This window comes from Protopterus annectens, chromosome 11.part0, assembly GCF_019279795.1.
Source record: "Protopterus annectens isolate FY-2018-M chromosome 11.part0, PAN1.0, whole genome shotgun sequence".
In the NCBI taxonomy this organism is placed as follows: domain Eukaryota; kingdom Metazoa; phylum Chordata; order Ceratodontiformes; family Protopteridae; genus Protopterus; species Protopterus annectens.
Genome location: NC_056745.1, coordinates 1,374,366,594 through 1,374,390,699, shown reverse-complemented (window position 1 = coordinate 1,374,390,699; position 24,106 = coordinate 1,374,366,594). Strand labels below are relative to the sequence as shown.

The 24,106-nt window shown below is 38.4% G+C and overlaps 1 protein-coding gene across 1 annotated transcript in view; it reads right to left on the bottom strand.

Annotated features, from left to right (window-relative positions):
- The window catches only part of LOC122815075, a 3,014,144-nt gene that overhangs the window by 2,349,325 nt on the left and 640,713 nt on the right, over positions 1–24,106 (bottom strand). Inside the window, exons 37-38 of the mRNA XM_044087319.1 lie at positions 19,207–19,242; positions 16,150–16,194 (exon numbers count right to left, since the gene is read on the bottom strand). Coding sequence (XP_043943254.1) covers positions 16,150–16,194; positions 19,207–19,242 — 81 coding nt within the window. The remainder of the gene's footprint in view (positions 1–16,149; positions 16,195–19,206; positions 19,243–24,106) is intronic.

Below are 24,106 nucleotides of genomic sequence, written 5' to 3'. Positions count from 1 at the left end.
ATGTGTCACATTCACTTGTAACATGTCATATTATCTCCTCAGTTCTTTTTTTTTTCCATAATATTTCTTTACTGTTTTTCATTATTTTCCACAACAAAACACTCACAAGAGAGTAAACTGGTGATAATTAAGGTAGTACTAACAACAATATATTTAAAACATATTTACACTATTTACATGAATGCTTTCATATTTTTTTCTTAGTGGTAGAGAAAAAAGGTTGTTTCCTCCAGGGTTAATATCTTAGAATATTGGTTTCTAAAACATGATCTGTTCCCATGATGTAAGCTGATAAGTTTTCTTGGCCAAAATTTTATGCCAGAATGATATTGAAGATCTGTTCCCGTAACTTCAGATTATATGGATTATTGTTTTGTTTGTTTAGTATTAACTTGTGGGCTAATATATGTTTTATCGCTAATGTCTTAAAATTTTCCCATGAAGTTTTAGATGGGGTTAACCAGTTTGTAGCTATGTAAAGTTTCATTAGTAGAAAGATATTAATTAGGGTGGTCATTTGGGTTTTAGATAGGTTGTTTGGAGGGATATGTAGAATTGTAAATTCCCAAGTAAGCATTGAAGCTTGGTATCCCATTTTTTGTAATTGTAGTTTCAGGGAATTCCAAAGTTTAAATATACATTTGCAGCTCCAGAACATATACAAAAGGTCAGCAGTTTCATCTTTACAATGTGGACATTTTGGTGAGTTTTTAGGGTTAAATTTATGCAGGCTAAGGCACGTGTAATATGCATTATTGTATATCATGAGTTGAGTGAAAGCTAGCTTCTGAAGGGAAATAGATTTTATCGTTAAATTGAATGCTTGTAGTATTTTATTTTCCTCAGTAGATGGTATTTTTCCCTCCAATAATTAGACAATAGTAGCTGGTCTTGAAATTTCATGTCTTTTAACAATTTGTATGAACATGTTATAAATTTCCTATTTTGAAGAAGGGCTTGCCATAATGTAACACATTTCATTAGATCATCTTTATTGATGGATATGTTTTGAAGATAACTTGTAGACATTTCTTTGATCTGTCTCAAAATCAATAGATATGATTTAGGAAGGCCCAGTTGATGTCTTAATTCATGAGCAGAACCATTAAGATATGGGTATATATCTTGTAGTGTTAAGTTAGTTATAAGTGGGAACCTTTCCAGATCTATTAGTTGATTATTGATTTTCAGGTTAGGATTTTTATGAATAGGTTGCAGGATTAACATATGATGGAAGAGATTTACTGATCTAAAGAGTTTTTGTGTTAATGATATATAGTTTTTAATGTGTTCCATTAGATTATATGTTGTAATGTTTTCACTATTTAAAAAAGGGAATGCTTTGGGGTTTATGTTCAAACTTTCTATATGTTTAAAACCCAGTCTTAACCAACATGGGAACCAATTTTTACTTTGTGAGTCATAGTTTGCAATTCTTAGTGTTCTATTGGCATTTATGATTAAGTAGTAGTTTTCAAAATTAGGTAGATCTAATCCTCCTCTACTTTTCGGGGTCATCAATTTATCATAAGATATTCTACTTTTTTTTGGATCCCATACAAACTTAGCAAATTCAGTATGAATTTGTTTAAAAAATTTCTTGGGTATTAGTATCTGAGCAGACATAAAAATGTATAATAATCTGGGTAAAATATTCATTCTAATGATCGACACTTTTGCTAATGTCGGTAATTTCAGATTTTTCCATCTCTTTAAATCACATGATATGTGCTCCCAGTTTTGTTTAATATTATTAAGATAAAAATTTTTGTTATCTGTAGAGAATGTAATTCCTAGATATTTGATCTTTTCCTCAGGATTAATTTTTCCTACCAGTGGTAAAAGTGAGAAAGGTTTTGGAGTTCTTAAGGGAAAGATATTGTTTTTTTTAAGGTTTATTTTATAGTTTGATATTAGTGAAAAATCATTAATAGCGGATAGTATTTTTTGAGTGTCCGATATTGGAGTTGTACAGTATATGTTAAGGTCGTCTGCAAAAGCCGACAAGGAGATTTTTGTATTACAAATTACTGGGGCATTGTGGTAAATATTTTGTTTGATGTTTAAGAAAAGGGGTTCTAAATATATGTTAAATAATAGGGGAGATAGAGGGCATCACTGCCGTGTACCATTTCTGATTTGAATTCTGTTAGACCATGTTTTATTTATATATAAAGTTGTATAAGGGTTGTTATATAGTGTTCGTAAAGTCAGGATAAATTCTTGGGGTATATTAAAGTAGGGTAAGATCTTATCTCCTCAGTTCTAGTGGAGCATCCACTTGTTCCCCAAAAATACCTTATCCATCCTGGTAACAGTCTTAGAGAAAGACAATTCCTCCAAATGAGGTGGAAAGGAGCAAGTTTTCTCTAAATCAGAGTTATTGATTGTGACGCTTCATGAAGAGAAACCCTGTCTCTGTCTACATCAGAATCCACCGACATTTTCCTCAGGAATTTCTTGAGTGATGTTCACCTTAGTTAAGGATTTCTGAACATCGGGATTAACAAACTGTAATAATTGCCTGGCTAAGGTAAGGAAATTATTTTTATGAACTTATGAACTGACACCATGCCTTCAGATAAGTAATGTCTAACATTCTGTTTTTTTTTTGTGCAGGTAATACACTGGAAGAAGAATGACTAGGAAATGGCACATCAGCCATGTCAAGAAGTCTCTTTCCTTGGTTACCTAGAGAAGCATCCCCTGGACTGTCTCTCCGACCCAAAGAAGATGGTTCTCCTATGCCTGAACTGGACACTGGAACAGATGAAAAGAGCATGGCTGACAAGTCAGTCCATGGTGGCTGAAAGGACTATACCAGAAGAACCAGACAAGAAAGTGAGTGGTCTGAGGAACACCAGCGGGAACACCAGCGGCCCACGGCAGATTCACTCAATAATGGCTGAGACACTGTGTGAGCCATGTGTGGCAGGAAGAGCTCCTTATTGTGTTGTTTCTATTTTTAGGTACAATGGGAGAAGATCCTGCAGAACTGCAGTAGGTATCCATGTTGTAACCAAGGAAAAGGTCTGAGTGCTATAAGCAATGCTGAAAATTAATCATGCGGAAGGTAAGTTGTCACACAAGTGTTCACAGACAGCACACACACACACACACACACACACACACACACACACACACACACACACACACACACACACACACACACACACATACACTTACTCATACCCACACAGTCCCCTTTTCTTTAAAAATAAAAGTAAAATACAGAAAACCCTTTCAGAAATAAAGCATTTGACCACAATGCATGCTGACAGAAAAAATTACAAGTGGGTTGCCACGAAGTGTACATAATCAGAAAGTATTTACATCATTTTTTACCCATTTAAAATACTTCCCAATCCTTAAATTCATGTATAAAGTCTAGAAGTTTGCATAAGCAGTACACTTTTACCACAAAAATAGCTCTCAAACCAAAAATAAGCCCATAGCTAAAAACAGCAGTTCTTGACAGGAAACTTCTGATATTGTGAAAAAAAATGCCTGGTTTCTTAAAGGGGGAATACTGTTTCTAGTCACTAAATAAAATATATTAATATTTTCTTAAAAGGGCAACAATTTCTGTGTGGAAGGATCCCCTCTGGGAACTTATCTGTGAGAAATGAAGCCTCAGGAACTATTAATGTTCCTGTGAAACCTCAGTTTCTTCCTCCCAAGGCAGCAAGAAAGTACTGAAGATTTCTTCACTCTGACTGCTGATTTTCCTCCTCTGGGCTATCTAATCAGCAGTCAGGGTGAAGGAGTGAGAGGTAACCTCAGGGTGAAGGAGTGAGAGGTAACCTCAGGGTGAAGGAGTGAGAGGTAACCAGATCTTTGTGAAACTGGACAGTTGTTGTATCCTAGGCAGAAGATAAGCCATATAGCCAAAAGGCTACCTCAGCAATGAGAATGATTTATATCTAACCATTCTATAAAATGTGCATGCTGATTCAGTATCCAGGGCAGCAGCTCCTGTTACTGTAGTGAGGTGTTTTGCTAGGATACATAATTTGAGGTTTTCCGAAGATGTTAAAACTGTAATCTTAAATGTTCCTTTAAAAAAGTGGTTTTGTTTGGTCTTTCTGCTACGCAGGTTCTCAAACAGTTTGTTGAAAGACATATGTTAATTCAGGGGTCACTTATTTTTTCTCAGTACTCTAAGAAAGTATTTGGTTCATTTTTCACAAAGCCAAACAAACAATGTCAGCAAGTACCCATGTTAAGAAAAAGTAGCATGAATGGTCCAAGAAAAAAAGAGAGAACCTTCCTCATGAACAATGAAACTATACTTATGGGTGACATGAATATTAATTGGTCTGCAATACAGTCTCCCACAAATCCACTTAACATTAATCTTTACAACTTTTCTCAACTGATCAACTCCATAACTCAACCCTCAAAAAACCTCACCAGTGATAGTATCCTAGACTAGATATTAGTCTCCCACCCTCATTATTTCTCACATAGTGGCACCCTGCCTGATTCCCTTAGTGACCACTTGCCCACATTCACACACCGACTAACTTCACCCCTACATCTTACTCACAATTTTATTTCTACTCGCTGCCAAAAAAACTTTAACCCCACTACTTTTTCCAACTCTCTAAAAGCAATCAACTGGTACACCCTAAAAATTCTACCCCTGGAACAGGCTGCCGCCCACTTTAACTCAACTATCCTAAACCTCTTAGAGCAACAAGCCCCCATAAAAACAAAATGAATAAAAAACAAAACTGCCCCTTGGCTAACAAAAAACACACTAGTAACTATGCACCTTAGAGATAAGGCATGCTCATCATATCAGAAACATAGGACTCCCCTAGCCCATAACGAATACAAAACACATCATCTCCGATAGACAAAATTACTTCTCCATAATCCAAAACAACAACAAAACAAACCCTCAACAATTTTGGAAATGCATGTCTACCCTCCTCAATCCCAACAAACCAGATAACCCGAGCCCAGACCCTAACACTCCTGACATAGACTTGGCCACTCTATTCAACAACTTCTTCATTGATTCTATCTCCATACTAACCTCATCCTTTTCATCTTCAAACCCCATCATACCCCCCACTACACCCTAATCCTCCCCTACCAACTTTTCACCCCTCATCACTGCTCATCCCCCTATCTCCACTCCATCATCAACATTCTGAAATTCTCCCCCCTCCCCCCACCATTCTCACTAAAACCTATACCCACATCCACCATAAAAAAACTACTGCAGAAACTAAAACCATGCTCTAATGCCCCTGATAACATTCCTTCTTACTTTCTCAGTATAGCTGCTGAAGCCATTGCCTACCCCATCAGCATTTTAATCAACCATTCCATTCAAGAAAGCTTGGTACCCCAAATCTGGAAAAAGGCTTTTGTTGTTCCATTGCACAAAGGAGGCATCAATAACAATATTACTAATTTCCGTCCCATTGCTATTCTATCTCCTATCTCTAAACTTTTAGAAAAGTGTATTCACCTACAACTCCTACCATACCTCTTAGAGAATAACCTACTAACTCCAACACAACATGGTTTCAGACCAAGACACAGTACTATGACTGCCCTACTCTCCTTCCTGGAAGCTGTGAACAAAGCCCGGGACACAGGACACATTGTCTCTACCCTCCTACTAGACCTCTCTAAAGCCTTTGATACTATATCCCACAATTTAATACTAACTAAACTCTCCAAGCTTAACTTGTCACCCTCTTCTCTGAACTGGTTCACTAGCTACTTATCCAATAGATATCAGGCAGTGAGATGGAAAAAAGCCACCTCCCCTTTCATCAACACCCCAACCGGTGTTCCCCAAGGATCTATACTGGGTCCCCTGCTTTTCAATATATTCATAAATGATTTCCATAACTCTATCCCTTCAACTAAAATTATCCAATACGCAGATGATTCAACTATAATCTGCTCTTCTACCTCCATCCCCACACTGCTAATGCTTACTCAACATGCATTCTCAACCACCGAACAATGGATGAAAACAAATCACCTTGTACTCAATGCCTCCAAAACCAAAGTAATGGTATTCACCCCCTCTAAAGCTACCTTTTTCAATCCAAGTAATTTCACTATTACTAGTCACAACAATACACCCTTAGAACTGGTATCTGAGGCCAAATTACTTGGGGTCCAAATTGATAGTCAGCTTAAATTCAATTCCCATCTTCAACTAAATATAAAAAACCCCACCAAAAACTCGGCATGCTCTACAGACAGAATCATTATCTTACACCCTCCACTAAACTCACCCTATCTACCACATTTCTCATCCCATCCCTCCTCTATGGAGCCCCACTTCTAACTAACCTACAATCTTCTCTCAAAACACAACTCTCCTCTTGCTATAACAAAATTGTCACGTTTGCTACCTCCCATAAGTCCTCCTCACAGCACTGTTCAGCTCTCCACAAACTAAACTGGTTAGAACTACCCAATCACCTCACCTACGCCCAACTGACTCTTGCACACAAACTCATCTTCAATCCCTCCCTCTGCCCATCCCCTTCCTCTACCTTCCAAATGCACCTCCCTGATAGAATTCTAAGATCTAACAACCAAAACTTAATTGAACTGCATAAACCAATTCGGCCCCCTGGAAAAAATCTCTTATCCTACAGTCTTGCTCGTCTCTGGAACTCCTTACCCCCATCCATTCGTACCATCACAAATCACTTCTCATTCAAAAAATCCCTTCACTCACACCTAATTTCCCAGTGAGAGTGCTCCTGCTCCCACCCAACATAATCTCCTCATACTGAGAATTTTCACTTCTCCTCCCCTATTCATAATGAGAATTTCTACTTACTCTCCTAAACTCATAGATCTTGCTCTTGCTTGTATTAGCTTTTTCTGAATACTTAAAGGTACCTTAGTGTAAATATACCCTCTGATGGAAAAGATTCTCTGTTTCTATATTGAAAGGTTCTATGTCAGCTCATATACCTTTCTCTTGATTGTATTAAGCTACTCATCCTGAATGTATGAAAGATATCTCCAGTGTAACCCACCCTAAGTTGTAAAAGCCTCTCAGTTTCTATGTTGTAAATTGTTTTCAGTGATACAAGATTGTAATATTTGTATATGTTTGTACACTAGTCTACTGTATTTCCAAGTCCATAGGAATTGTATAATTGAAACTAAATACCTTATTGTAACCTTGCTAATTGTTTTTGGAGCTTTTCTCCCCAGGACTCCATTGAAAATGGGTTCTTTTGGCCCAATGGACTATCCTGGTAAACCAACTGCAAATAAATAAATAAATAAATAAATAAATAAGACAAAATGACTATTGCAGTATTTTTCACCCTCCCTCTCCCTCCCTCCCTGCTACTCCTTGAAATTTGTCACAGAGTCTGGTTCACCACCTTCCCTGTTTACATCAGGTTGTGTCATACAATTGAGTTCTAACAGTTGTACAGAAAGGTTACAGGTGAGAGTGGTAAAACCCTCCTCCCTTTCAGGGTATTTCCTCACACTCTCCAGTTCAGACCTCCCTGTTTCATCCAGTCATTAATCAGATTATCTCCTGGGGGGGGTCATAGAACCAGCTCTCCCAGACTACTGGGGAATGGGTTTTAATCAAGAATTTTACTGGTGCCAAAGAAAGATCTATCTTGCAGATCACTTCTCAACCTTTCCTTTCTCAATCTGTATGTGAAAGTGCCAACATTTAAAATAGTGTCTTTACAGTCTTTGTTTCCTCTTATTCTCTCTCAAAGTTTTTTAGTAACACTAGACTTGAAAGATACTTATCATCACATTCCTTTACCACACTCCAGATTTTTCCAAGGTTACCTGTATCTAGTTAGCATTAGCAATTCTTAACATTACTCTTTCAGTGTCTACCTCTTCAAGGGTGTTCATAAAGTGTCTAGTGCCTAAAATAACCTATTGCAGAATACACATTTATATTTTTCCTTATTTAGGTGACTTATTTATTTTGATAGAGTCTTTCTAAAGTGTTAGAAGTGTCTTACATGGGTAAACAATCTCCTAATTAAACTAGATGCCCAGATCAACTTTAAAAAATCATCTTTAATTCATTCTGTCAGACTTGTATTTCTAGGATGCCTTCTGGAAACTTCCATGCAAACACCATTTCTTCCTCAGGCAAAAGTGGATCTGTATCTAGGAGTTTACATGAGTATCGGATTTGCATTGGTTGCTGTGTCCATGGGGTAAAAAGCAAGACTGGCCAAAGCACATACATGTGAAAGAGATGTTAGCTGCAAGTTGTTATTTATGCTGTACAATCTATTCACCTGGTCCCTAGGGCCTTTGCAGGTGATCATAGACAACACCATAGTGATATGGTACATCGGGTGCACAAACACAGGGGTAGCAGGTTGTACCCTATGTGCAGGGGGTCTGTGGTATCTTGGGCGGTCATAAATCGGCAATCTTTAACCTTTCAAGCTGTTTACACTCTGTCAAATAAAGATGTACTGTCAGACAAGCTGAGCAAGACCAGAAAAGATCCTCAGAACTGGAAATTGAATCGGGAGTCATCCAGTAATCTATCCAGTTGTGGAGAGTACCTCAAGTATATCTGTTTGCCTCCTTTCAGAACAGACAGCTGAACAAATTTTGCTCTAACTCTCCTTGTAGGCAGGCCAGGAAAATAGATGCTTTTTCATTGCCTTGGAAGGGAATGTTCCTATATGTTTTTCCAAACTTTCCACTTATATCCAGGGTTATTCTGAAGATTTAGAAGGACTCCCTTTGGTCTAGACAATACTGTTTCTTCCTTTTTATGGAACTGGCCAAGGACAATTACCACAAGCTTCCTCACACATTGGATCAGGGTAAGTTTGATGCATTCCAGTCTCAAACAACTTCAACTGGCTGCATAGATGATTAAGTTTTAATACATTTAGGCATCTTTTTTAAGGATATGCAACAGGTATTAAAGGAGGTAAAGAAAGCTGCCATTCAGAAATCTTATATTAGCAAATGGAAGAGATTTGCTAGTTGGTGCTACACTAAGAACCATGGTCCTTTGGAATTTTAGTACCACAGGTTTTAGAATATTTGTTTGAGTTACTATCCTCTGGCCTATATTACTCCTTTATCAGGGTTCATCTTTCATCCATTTCAGCATGTCTGCCTATGGCTTGTCCTCTAGTAACTCAGTCTTTGTTCCAGCTGTTCTTAAAAGGGATTTTGCATGTAAGATCACCTACAAAACAGGTCACCTATTTGGGATCTTAACTTTTTGCTGGAAAAGTTTGTGTCTCTGTTTGAATCAGCTCATCTGGCTGATTATGATTCATGACTTGGAAGACTGAGCTATTTATTGCTCTGAAACCTGCAAGAAGTGTATCTGAGCTGCAGGCTGTTATGGTGTGAGGAACCTATTTGCCTTTTTACTGAGACTGGGTTATTTTAAGAAGAACTTCCTCATTCATGCCCAAAGTGGTTTCAGAGATTATTTTGAATCAAGCTATCAGTCTTTCTGTTTTCCTTCCAAAACCTCAAAGCCAGGGATAAAGGGTTGCTCATACTGTGGATGTACATAGGCAATTCTAGTTTTAGCTTGACAGGAATAAATCCCTTGGGGAATCTGAACAGCTGTTTGTCTCCTATGAAGGGAAAAACAAAGTGCAATCAGTGTCAAAATAGATTATTTCCATATGGTTGACCCTTGCTATGGCTTTTTGTTACTCCCACCATAACAAAACACTTCCAAGCAGGGTTAAGGCTCATAGTACTAAGGCCTTGGCTTCTTCAATGGCATATCAGGCATATCAAAAGCATTCTGAAAGCAACTACTTGGTCCTCTGTACATACAGTACCTTTATAAAGCACTACAAACTGGATTCCATTTCCAGGTTTAGAGCAGGCTTTGCTAGGACCATTCTCCAGGCACTTCTGGACCCATTAGCCTACCTTCTCCCAGACTGTATAAGCTTTGGGACTGTAACTGTATAGCTAAAGTTAACTGCAGTAGTAATATAAGCTGAACATAGTGGTGAAGGTGTACTTACCACAATGGTAGATGTTTAATTAAATCAATGGTGCAGTATGCACACCCTCCCTTAATCCCCTTGTACCTATTTTGTTGTAGATAGGAATATGTTTTTAGTGGCCTGACTCTGTTGCTTCTGTCAGGACAAAAGTCTCCCTATCTTTCAGCTGTCAGAAAGTCCTGAAGAGTTTGGTACCCAGTCTGCTGTTTTTCTCCCAAGAAAAGTCTTACCACCACCAGCCTGGTTGCATGTGTGGAAGGAGATAAAGGCTTTAGAAGCATGACAGCTGTTATAACCTTGTCAGGATAGAGCCAATACACCTATAAGCTACTGAAGCAGTGACTAAAGGGAACAATTACTGTTAAGGTAAGTGTCCTTACACAACTGTACTTTCCATCCCTTTGGAACTCCATTACAACTGAATGTCAACTATTTGCTATACGACATGTATAGAACGTATATTTTACAGTCTATAAAAAGTGTTTTGCAATAGTACTCTTACTGGTTAATCATTATACTTTGACTGCTTTGTAGTTGTGCTCTTACAGTACTTTTTAATTACTGTAACGTTTATTGCTATGTATATCACAATTGAAATTGATCAGTTTTGATGACTGCTCTACCCAAGTTAATAAATTTAAATGACTAACTAAATAAATAAATAAATACTTAAAAAGTGTTCTTTTTGTAGTAATATGACTTATCATTTAATATAACTGGCTCTCTATGACCACAATTTCAAGTATATAGGGGGTTGCTATACTTTAATTCTCTACTTGTTGGAATATTATTCTTAACATTACATTGTTTCCCCTTCCCCAGTGTTGTCTGTTTTTTTTTTTTTTTTTGACCATCACACACCGTCAACTAGTGAGTATTACCTGCTTTTTATAGTAAAAACATAAGTAGAGGCCAAGGAACAGTAGATAGTACAGGGAAGTCACCTTTGCTGTTGCCATCATACTTCAAATAGCACAGTTTAGAAAAAGGATGCCAAATAACTGCTTAACTCCTATAACCTGAGATTGCTGAATATGTTACTTAATAAAGTATTTGAACTTATAGGTTCTTAGGTTACGTACTGCCCTAGTGGGACATTTTAAGCCTAGTCAATTTTCCTTCCAATGGTAAGAATCAAACCATGTACTCTGTGCCTATTAGGTAACACTTGAACTTATACCATCCCCTAAGAACTGCCTATGTATAAGGTTTTTAATGTATGTGTTTAAATGTTTTAATTCATGGTGTTGTTTTTTTTGAATTCGAAAAATCTAGTATGGATCTGGCAAACTGCCTTTCCTATTAAGCAACAATAATTTGAGAGCATATATATGATATTAAAAGGTAAGACCTGAATAATGCCTTATATAGACATTCAAAAGGATGCAATAATTTAAAATAACATTTATTTTTTAGTTTAGAAAAGATTAGTATCGATGTTAGCAAGGACTCCTGGGAAATCAGACTTGAATAGTCTAGCAACTAAGTTTAAATGTAACAAAACTGCCAAGGTTAAATGACAGTATATATATATATATATATATATATATATATATATATATATATATATATATATATATATATATATATGTTAATAATATTTTAAGATAAACAATTTACATGTTCATTTATATCTATGAATTTCTGTTTTGGCAGTGTATACATACACATGTATATTTTTTATTATATATTTTTATACATTTTTATTACAGACAATGTTTTCATAGCAAGATGTGTATCATACATTTAGCACAACTTCACATCTTTGTGGTTTTATAGTTACTAGAGTTTAAATGCTGCAACTAAGGATCTGGCAGAGTTTTGAATTAATTGTTTTAATTGGTGTATAACAGGGAGTCTACTTCAAATGCTCGAAGTTGCAGAACATCGAACCACACATCATCAAGGATGAGATGATTGATGTTCTACAACACTGAACATGAAAGGAGAATAAATTAAAAAAAGATAGGAACTCTACTTGTAAGTTTTTGCAGGGGACAAGCCCCCCCCCCCGCAACCCCCACAACCCAGCTACTTAAATATATCAACTCAGAGGTTGCACTACCGTGAGGAGAATGGTAAATTTCCCATTCCATGGCATTCTATTCACTGTAGTGCGATCTCCGAGTTGGTATATTTTAGTACCGGGGGTGTGGGGGATGCAGGGGAGCTTGCCCCCTGCAAAAATGTGAAATAAGAAGTTTTCACATTATAGATTTTTTTTTTGTTGTTTTGAGTTCAGTATTACAGAACTTTGATCCTCTGGTCCTCGATGACCAGAGGGTCGATGATCTGCAATTTCGATACTCTGAAGGGGAAAGGAAGGGTGCCATAACAGGCACATGAACCCTAAACCTGCTTTCATTTGTATTTAAACCCAGTATTTTTATTCTTGTTGTTTCTGAAGAAGTCCCAGATGTAATATGAAATCACTCAAACTCATTAATGAATTGTTGGTATTCAACACCTCCACAAGACATCTTCAAGTGTGTATAATTATCAATTATAAGGAATACTGAATGCAACCCCTTGGATGATATAAAGACCTCTGAGATATAATATCATCATAATTAAAAGTAACTTAATTTCAAAAAGAACATTCTATGTTTTCCACTAATTTAAGGATTGATTCATCTGCTGTTGAATTAAGTGGACACTGATCTCCTTAGTTTTCTTGGAAGTCAGAGGTAGCAAAGTACCTAAGTACTTGAAAGAAGGATGGATAAAAGTCAACTTGAAATTCTCCTTCTCTGCATGAGAATAATTTATATTTTATACAATAAATTGGATTTAGCAGGATTTAACTTATAACCAGAAATGTACTGCACTAAGGGCATCCCATGCAATGGGCAGCATTCCTTGAGTGTCATCCGAAAGCACTAGGATATTATCAGCAAACAGATCAATGCCATTCCTGATGCTACCATAATCCATTGGAAAAATTGTTCCAGGGGTACTGTACTAGGTGATATATCACTTGTATAAATAATAATGGGGTAAGGGATGGCTTTGTTTCCATGCCGTTTCAATCAATGAATGTGAGTTTCAAGGGCAGAGAAGTTTATTGTTCATGCTAAACCTGTTTTCATTGTGATACTATATTGTTTTCTCTAGCAAATATCTATCATTGTTTATGCAATTTTTCTTCTTCTTCTTTCGGCTTTTTCCCTGTAAGGGGTGGTCACAGCAGATCACCTGTCCGCACATGATTGCCAGTTGAGTTTTACATTGTTGAGTTGCCAGCCCGGCGTCCAACCTTCCACGGAAGACACACACACACACACACACACACACACACACACACACACTCATGCCTAGGGCCAATTTAGAGTATTCAATCCACCTACAGCATGTCTTTGGGATGTGGGAGGAAACTGGAACACCTGGAGAAAGCCCACGCGACCAAAGGGAGGACATGCAGACTCTGCACAGAAGGCACCCCAGCCAAGAATCAAACCAGAGAACCTCTTGCTTTGAGGCGGCAACACTAACTGCTGCACCACCCATGGCTGCCCATTGTTTGTGCAATAAAATTTGAAATAAAAGTTTTAAATTAAATCCAAATATTTGTAATCATTAACTGCTGCACCACCGTGGCCGCCCATTGTTTGTGCAATTAAAATTTGAAATAAAAGTTTTAAATTAAATCCAAATATTTGTAATCATTGTAGTAAAGAATGTAGTGTGCACACTGAGCTTTGAACAGTATTTATGGTAATTAGGGAATAATAGCCAAATAATGGAAAAAAGGGCAGCCACGGTGGTGCAGTGGTTAGCATTGCTACCTCACAGCAAGAGGTTCTCCGGTTTGATCCTCAACTGGGGTGCCTTCTGTGCGGAGTCTGCATGTCCTCCCTGTGGTCGCGTGGGTTTCCTCCGAGTGCTCCGGTTTCCTCCCACATCCTAAAGACATGCTGTAGGTTGACTGGACACTCTAAATTGGCCCTAAGTGTGAGTGTGTGCATGTGTGTGCCTTCTGTGGAAGGTTGGGCGCTGGGCTGGCAACTCGACACTGTAAAACTCCACTGCCAATCATGAGCAGACAGGTGATCCACTGTGGCGACCCCTAACCAGGAAAAGCCGAAAGAAGAAGAAGAAGAAGCCAAGTAATGGAAAACTGGAATGGCTGTGGGTGGGGGTGCTGCTGGGGGGGGTTATGCTGTGGGAGAGTACCCATCCATTCCACTGCCTTGGGCCCTGTTTGTCCATGATCTGACTCTGTTTCTGTGGTTCTAACCAGTTTATATGATTATGCTAATGAATTGCACAGCAAAGCATAAGTAATGCTTGAAGATCATACTGAACCTTCCTGTACCATTCTTTTTGTTTGTTAGATAGTTTTACATTCCACTTGACACTTCTGTTTTTCCATAGAGTATTTTTTTTTTCAGATTGCCATGCTATCATCCAATTTATTTTAAGCTTTGCACTAACCCTTGAAAATTATGTAGATATGTTAAGGATGTTAACTGATTAAAAGACAGGACTACGTGGAGGCTTGCTGTCCTGCCTGCTTGTGATGTCACTGGCCACGGGAAGGCTTCATTTGGTGAAAAGTGTAGGCCACTGATCGATAGATTTCTTTTTGCTCCATACTAGTTTCCCTTTTATTTCTGCTTTCCAGGGAACTGTATATGTACCAGCTTTGGACTTTATTCCACCTCTAAGGATTTGGCATCGGGCAATTGCAGATACCTGAAACTTGACCCTACTATAAAATCTCCATTTGAATTAATTTGATCAACTGCTTAATGTATTTATGCAACTATATTTTTTAAAAATTATTTACACTCTCTTTACTAGTTGCACAGATTCTAGTTTCTTAAAATCTATTTAGGTTTGCGTGGTATGTAATAATAAATGTTATTGTTCCAATAAAAGATAGCACAGCTTTTAAGATTTAATAGAAAAGAGCATTGTTGATATAAAGAGGAACAGTTTTCAAGGATTACATGGACTGGAAGGAATGTTTTACTCATAAAATGATTGTTATTTTGAGGTGGATAGTGTAGGTTGTTTTTTTAATCATTTTATTCAGATTGCATATCATCACTTAGCATCATGGCAGTTGATTGGGTTGTCTCAGTGGTAGCCATAGTGAATTCACTTTCATCTGTTGATTTGTTTTGCTGGTGGGCTGTGACAGATTATTTACCTCCTGAATGTTGTGTAGTGACTTCCAAAAGGAGGTAAAAGTTTGTTAGTATATAATAGAAGATTATGTTTAGCAAAGTTATATTTTCAAAATTCTAAAAGGACACTCAGCATAACCTGCTCTCCATTTATGTCATTCACTGAAGCTGATATTCCAGAAAAGTAAATCAGATTCACAAAGATCCCATCTAGTTTGACCTTGAAGTTTTAGATTAAAGAACAATACTTCCTGCGAGAGTTGACTTACAGAGATTTGCTTTTCTTTCCAGCCACCATTTGTTATTTAAAGAAGTACCAGACCCTCAAGAAAAGTACACAATTATGTATGATTCAACTTGTTTCCATTTATATTCTGTATGAGATTCTTCTGATAATGTAATGCTGTAAGTGTTTTCACATAACTTTACATATTGTTAACTGCACAGATGCATTGCGTTTTCTTCAGTATATTTCATTTCATAACTCTGTAGCTTAATCTTTAATTTAACTCAAAATTATTTTCTTTGGCTGTTGCGCTATCTGATATTACTATCTTTTATAGTACAGAAAGATGAATGTGCCATGAAGTGCAAATCATATTTAATGCATATTACCTTGGTAATGAAAAAGGAGAAAGGAGGAAACAGGATACAGATCTGACTTTATATAAGGTTGTTTAAAGATGTCAGTTACATTTAATCAGATTCAGTATGTTTGAAGTAACAAGTAGTCAAAAAATGATGTAATTTATATGGGATTTTAGAAAGAAAACATAGAGATCACATACCAGGCCCAGCTATCCAACAGTCTAAGGCTAATTCCAAGATTCGCCAAAACAGCATTTCAGGTAATTTTAAAGCCCTCTGATTTATGATGTACTTTTCCAAAATAAATTGCATTTCAGAAGACAATTCATATGAATGGAAAAGTCAAATTACTGAGCACTTTCTATAAGAAAATAGAATATTTAGTAAACATATTCTGTCAACGGTTAAATAAGACAATGCACACAAGGAGAGGTTCTTACTCGTGGTCCCAATGGTCCTTCTTGACCTGGTTCTCCCTTTTCTCCCTGTAAATAAAACAGAGCCATTATATACAACTTAGATCATATGCTGTCTGAAATTATGCAGTTCCTGTTCATTAATAAGTGAAAACTTAATGAGGTGTCTGCAGTACGTACATGAAGCAATGAATGTGGGACATATCACTTCAGTAACCTATTAGCAGATGAATTAAGAAAGCATAACACAAATGAAGACCCAATAAAACACATGGCTTCTGAATCACAACAAATAAATGCAATGCAATGCATGTCTTCTTAGTCAGTAAAGAACAAGATGCCAAATACAGACCTTGCCATATACATTGCTATTAATCTACACTAAAACGTTTAAGATCATTTTTGAAAAAAAAATCTAAACAATGAAAATGCAATAATTCATTTATGTATTATTAATAATGCAGGAATAGTTTTAGCACTGAATGTCATGGTTCTTGGCTCCAAAAGATTGAAACATAAATTCCATTTCTACCACTAAATTGACAAATTCTAAAACTTGTTTATTTTCATGATGAAAGCATTTTTGCAGGAGTGTTTCATTTCCCTATAATTCTAAAATGGGGGCCGTCTCAGCAAATTCCTGATGATGATATATATATATATATATATATATATATATATATATATATATATATATATATATATATTAACTCCAAGGACACTGTACATAAGAATTAAGGGCAACAGTTATAAATGTACCACAATACCACATTGCTAGACTTAGTCAGAGTGTGTGTGTGTGTGTGTGTGTGTGTGTGTGTGTGTGTGTGTGTGTGTGTGTGTGTGTGTGTGTGTGTGTGCGTGCACCTGCCTGTCTATGTCACTGCAGGCATCTTCTGTGCAAAAATCACATGCCTTCTCTGTGACCATATAGGTTGTTGCCCTTTTCATCCTATTCCTCCCATATACCAAAGCCATGCTAATAGGCAAATTGGTCATCTTCTCAGATGGATATAGTGCTGCTTGTCATAAGCATATCTTGCAGTGGACTGCTGTCCCACTCAGTACTATTTCTTTGTTTATGCCTATTGCTTGCCAGAATAGGGTGTGGCTTAACAAAGACATTAAGCTGGATAAAGGTGGTATTGCAAAATTAATGTATGAATTACCAAGTACAGAACAGTGATATTTAATTACAGTACAAATGCAAATAACAAATTCTGAAAACTTCACTTCTTTACCAAACATTCTCCAGATGAGTCTTCTAAAGAACATTTTAATACCCCTGAAAAAACAATCTGTTCTGTATCTGACTCTTGCTATACACTCTCACCTGGAATACTGTTTAGCATCATATTTGTGCTCATAACTCTTCAGAGATGGCATCAATCTTTGGAGAGGCTGACTCTCCTGAAGGTTAATCTAAGAGCAAGGTCATGCTTTGGCAGCAGTAAAAGCTGGCCAGATGAACAGGACTGAACAGTAAAGTCATCAGTCAGAAAGTTTAGTTACTTATGAAAGGCCTTGTGGATTACCTTGTTTACAGTGGTTTTTGTGCAACAATAAAGTGCGGTTTTGGTGCGCTGTTTCCAGCTTTTCTTTTGTTACTACTTATGAAAGGTCCATTATGATAACTCGTGTCTAATGAATGTTGTTAATCCCAGCAAAAACAACCAACTCCCCTACAGATCATTGTCACTAAACAGTAGCACTTCAAAGGCTGCACAGCTGACTTGCCCATTTTTGAAAGGAAACTTGCCCCCTCCTGCAATGTGGGAACACCCCCCCCCCCTTTATTCCCTAAACAGACGAACTCCACAGTCATAAAAACGTATTAAAAACAGATTGGGTAGAAAAAAATAAAACTTCCTTATACCATATTCTTTAAATCCTGCGAATGATAAGTGAAATTAGAATGTTTGCAGTGCATCTAGTTCCAATGTACTACTACATTGATTCAAGAAAACTAATAAGCTTTATGTGATGATGTTTGATATTTGCTGCAAACAGACTCCCCAAAAATGTAGATTTTCTGTTGTGAAAACCATGATCTTTGTCAGGCTACAGTGATATAGCCATTTGTTGTCTATAATAGTTCTTTGTATCTCCCACTATGAAAGGTGTCACTCCCTTTCATCACTTCTCTGTAAACATAATCAGATCCATTTCATAAGTGTAAATGTTAGCATATGCAATGCCCGCATGCTAAATATTATGATCAGTTAATCTGATTGACATGCTAACCCCTTACAATAACAATGCCTTAACTGCCTTGCACAAAAAATTCTGTATGGAAAGCAGGTGTGTATACAAATGCCTTTGATACAGCAATAGCCACAATACAGCAACTTATATTATTTGCATATTTGGAACTTTTTACTAGTTTTAATTGAAAAGAAGCAGCACACCAAACTTTTTGTTGTAGAATAAACAATTTGTCTGCAAGTTTTTCAACATTACAAGTCACAAGTACATCTTGAAAGATAGATGGGAACAACAAAAGTTGTTTTTTTTACATTCTGTCATGGTATCATACTGAATTGGTCAGACATTGTTTGCAAGACAGGGTGGCCACAGTGGTGCAGTGGTTAGCGTTGTTGCCTCACAGCAAGAAGTTCTCAGATTCTTGGATGGGGTGCCTTCTTTGCAACGTTTGCATGTCCTCCCTGCGGTCACATGGGTTTCCTCTGGGTGCTCTGGTTTTCTCCCACATTCCAAAAACATGCAGTAGGTATATTGGACATTCTAAATTGGCTGTAGGTAAGAGTGTGAGTGCAAGTGAGTGGTGTGAATGAACTATTGTGGCAGGGCTAGCCACATGGCTGTGTAAACCTTGCCTTGAGATGACTGTCACTGTGGAGGTGACACCCTGACCCCATGTGTAAAATGGGAAAAGGGGTTGAGGATAGATGGTTGGAATAGTCTTCCATTTGTCACACTGCAATAAGATGAATTCTCTGAAATTAACTTACAATATACAATAAAATGCATTTCATGCAAAACAGCACAGCACTTCTGTGGAAAATGTCTCTACTTAAACTTCAAATCTAGAAAGTTCAATTATTTTCAAAGAGTACTTGCCTTCTGGCCAGGTATTCCGGGAGATCCATCAGTTCCCTAAAATGAAAACAAGTGAAATAAAAGTGACATAAATACCAGTTCTGAAATAATTACTCAACTATTTGAAAAAGGGCAGTTTAAGCACAATATCAGTAACTGCAAATGTTTTGCATTATACTAAATTTAAAAAGAAATATAGTTTAATAATACAGGACAGGATAGCAACATGCTAATTTTTGTAGAGTTCTTAATTACCTAACTTAGTGTATGTTTAACAAAGCGGTGGCCACGGTGGTGCAGTGGTTAGCATTGCTGCCTCACAGCAAGAGGTTCTCCAGTTTAATCCTCGGTTGGGGTGCCTTCTGTGCGGAGTCTGCATGCCCTCCCTGTGGTCGCGTGGGTTTCCTCCCACATCCTAAAGACATGCTGTAGGTGGACTGGACACTCTAAATTGGCCCTAGGTGTGAGTGCGTGCATGTGTGTGTGTGCCTTCTTTGGAAGGTTGGGCACCAGGCTGGCAACTCGACACTGTAAAACTCCACTTCCAATCATGAGCAAACAGGTGATCTGCTGTGGCGACCCCTAACCAGAAAAAGCCAAAAGAAGAAGTGTATGTTTAACAAAGACAGCCTGCAGATTTTTGTGAGATCTAAATTAGGAGATAGAATTGAGATGGACAGATGAAGCAGACCTGATCTTATCAAGCTTTCCTATTTGATTCAGTTAGCAAACTGCAGTTGCCTCTCCTATCCCTACCCCTTCTCCAGATGCCCATTTTCTCTTGAATCCCTCCCATGTATTCAACTTACCACTTCCTCCATGAGTTTTCGATGAAACAGTACTACCTCACATCTAATTAAAACTGATCCCTTCAGCTTTGCCGTATATTTTCTTTCCTTGTGGCATTACTCTGGATCCCCTTGTCCACACACTGCTTAGTATCATATTTTGGACCTTTGTCATATCCCTCATTCCTCCTGTTTCTGCAGTATGCATTAACATTTTCATTCTTTGCACTCTGTATCAAGTCCCTTTGTCTTATTTCTCTATTTCTTCCTTCCTTCACACAGTATCTGAGGACACCAGGAAAAAGATAATAGTCTTATGCCTGCTTATGGTCAGTATGTGGTCATTGCAACAGGAGATGAATGAACAAAAGACATGCAGGAGGGAACTAATGGTTGACATTTTTCCTGGGAAAAAGCATGTGAAAATTATATTTATTGACAAGCATGAACTAGTGGAGAGCATGTTATGCAATCAAAAAAAGTTTTTGAATTTACTTTGTTATTACACCATTAATGACAAAATCAATTGTGAATGACTATGTATTATGCAATTTGGCTATCCTGTGATGGAAAGGCATGCAGAGATGTCAATGTTAGAAAATTTACTGCAAAAGATTGCAGTGAAAAATTAGTTGCATGAGAAATTCAGTGCAGGAAAATTTAGTTAGTCTGTTGTATGGAAAATATGCAGTAAAATAATTGCATGAGTGAACCTGAGAAGCTCAAGTTTTGAAATTAGCTTTAGTTAAAGTTTCTCACAGTGCTTGGTTCTCAGATGAGGTTGCCTTCTGAGATTGATCCCTATACTCATATGGGTTATCACTGGGTAGAAAAGTTTTCTCAATGATCCACTCCTCTTTCCATCATCATTTTTTCTGTCTGTAGACCATAAAATTATTTACCTTGAAAACAGTGTGGATATCTTCTTATTGATATACGACTTTGAAAATACTTATTTGGAAATGGAAGGAATATCCTTTTTTAGAAATTGAATGAAAATCCTTATTCAGAAAGGGAATATTTATAACAGTCTCATCCAGAAGAAAAACAGCATCCTACCTTCACCAAGAATGATGCCACAATACCAACAAAAAATGACTGACTTCAACAATTGGCTTAGTTTCTGGTGTCTTTTCCAAGGGGATCCGGTATCTGTCTGCCTGGGATGACATGGTTGACAGGCCTTGTTGCTTTGCCAGAGATGGCCTCCACCTGTCACCCCTGGGTTCCGGATCTTGGCCACGACTCTTGCCTCACCAATTGTGCCTTTTTTAGGCTATGTCCCAAAGACAAATCTTCCAACATGAAAGATCTGCCAAAAAGGAAATTGAAGGTCATGCTGCTCAATGCTAGGAGCCTTAATCTGAAAATGCACTCACTGGAGGGTCTCCTCACACTGGAAGATGCCAAAGTCTGTGCAGTCACAGAAACTTGGTTCAGGGCTGCAGAGAGTACCCCTGCCTTACCAGGCTATACCTCATTCTACACTTTCCAACCCCAAAATGAGGCTGGAAAGACTAAGGGTGGTGGAATCTCTATCTTCATTAAAGACAGGTTCATCTCCAGACTGGTTTACCAGCATGATGCACTGGAATTACTCCAAGTGCAACTGACAGTTGGCAAGACACCCATCCAAGTTATAGTCAGCGATAGACTCCCCTCCATGTCTCAGGACACGTACTCCTCCTACCTGGACCTACATGATTTTATCAAGGTACCCCCTAATACCCTAATCCTTGGTGACTTCAACAACCCCACCATAGACTGGGTGAACTATTCTTGCACTAATGCACTCACTCAACGATTCCTTGACTTCATCAACTCTAACGCACTAGCTCAGCTGGTCTCATCCTCCATAAGGAGAGATAACATACTAGACTTGGTTCTCACCAACATTGGTGACCTCTGCACCTCTGCCACAGTAAGTTCTTACCTGGTGAGATCAGATCATCTGTCTGTCTCATTCGAAGTTTCTATCCCACCCAACCCCTCCTCAGCCGTAACCAGACTAAAAAAATTCTCAAAAGCTGACTACACCCTCCTAAGGGAGGGTATCAGCAGCTTCACACCATGCCCCCCCCCCTCAGAGGATGCAGACAACTATGTTGAGCAGTATGCCAGTGCAGTATACAAGCCCCTGTGCAACTGCATGGACTCAGCCATACACAACGGAACTAAAACCTGTTCCTCAAGGGAACACAAACCTGTCTGGTGAACATCCTCTATCAACAGGCTTTACAACAAAAGGAAGGAACTCTTGTCCAGGGGTAAAAAGGAACAAATTCCAAATTGGAAAATCTCCCTCCTCTGCCTCAACAAGCAAATTAGATCACTAGTGAAAAACTCCAAACTAATTATGAGCTGAAACTAGCCTCCAAATCAAAGGGAAACCACAAGTCCTTTTTCAGTTACGCTAGGAGCCTCCATGGCAAAGTCCAGGTTTGTTCCGAATTAGTAGTTAATGGTACCACTTACACTGATCCTGTCGACTTAGCCAACCTACTAGCTGATAGGGTCAGAGCAACTGTCACCCCCTTATCACCCCCCAAAGGCCCAGCAACATCCCTGAGACTTGTCCCAAACCTCACATCTTCGTAGATCAAGTGTTAATGGCCCTACCCAAGGCAAAGAACACAGTTTCCATGTGACCTGATAATATCCCAGGCTGTATTCTGCACCATCTCCAGCAAGAACTAGCTTCTCCACTGAGCACCCTATTCAACCCCAGCCTAATTACAGGCTTCATTCCAGCAGAGTGGAGAACCACCATTGTCAACCCTTGCACAAAGGTGGTGCCACTACTAACCCGAGAAACTATCGCTCCATTAGCTTGACAAGTCTGATCTGTAAAGCCATGGAGCGTTTTATTACGGATCACATAAACAAGGACATAGGCAATCTCCAAACACTCGACCCCATCAAATTCAGACTCATCAGGGGCAGATCTTGCCTATTGAACCTAGTTGACTTCCTTGAGACTGCCACCAAGGCCCTGGATGAGGGAAAGTCAGTACATACAGCTCACCTTGACCTTTGATACAATCCCTCACTCAGGAATCATTGAAAAGCTGACACAACTTGGTGTTGATCCCTATCTCATCAGATGGGTGGCCAGCTGACTCACAAATAGGACCCACAAGGTCAAAATAGGTGCCAGCATCTCTGACTGCAGACCTAGCACTAGTGGTATTCTCCAGGGATCTGTCCTGGGACCCCTACTGTTTGGCATCTACTTCTCAGAGGTCCAGGCAAAGACCAAGGACCTGTGGCTGACCAAATTTGCAGATGAATGTAGGTTGGGTGCTGTCATTGACTCCCCAAATGACATTAACATATTATAAGAGGGTCTCACAGCTACAAATAACTGGTGCCAAAGTCGTGGCCTTAAGTTCAATGCAAAAAAAGTATTATCATACCGTTCAGCAAAAACACAGCCCCTACTGATTACCACATCAACAGCAACCCCCTAAGCAAACAACCCGTGGTGAGAGACCTGGGTACTCAGGTTGACAACAATCTCACATTTGACCATCATGTGACGGCAGTGGTCAGAAAAGCCTTTTACTTGGTTCATCTCATAAGTAAAGGGATTGCATCCAGAAAAAAGGAGGTTATTACCTCTCTGTACTCCTCCCCCATTAGACCTATAATTGAAAATAATGCAACATTTGATATGTGCCTCTCCAAACACCTGCACCAACTGGAAAGGCCACAGAAATACCTCACAAAGAGAATCCATGGCCTCCAACACCTGTCTTATGCGGACAGGCTCAAATCACTATCACTTTACTAGGTATCATACAGATTTCTCAGAGGTGATCTGTGTCTCACCTGCAAGACAATATCGGACCCTGTCCTACTAGAGATGCTCCATATCCGTAAGTCTAACTCCTTGTGCATTACTCGCTCAATAGTTCTGATATGCAACATCAACAAAACCTGCTGGAGAGACAGGCTTGTCTCCCAGAGACTGCCCCGTCTCTGGAATAGACTTCCCATACATGTCAGAGTACCTCGCTGACCCTCTTGAAGGGTAATGTTGATGAGTGGATGGAAAACCACAAATTTGTCCCTGGTATTCCACCTTTGTCCCTCACTGACAGGGGTAATAGGTGCTAACTGAGGTTTCTTTT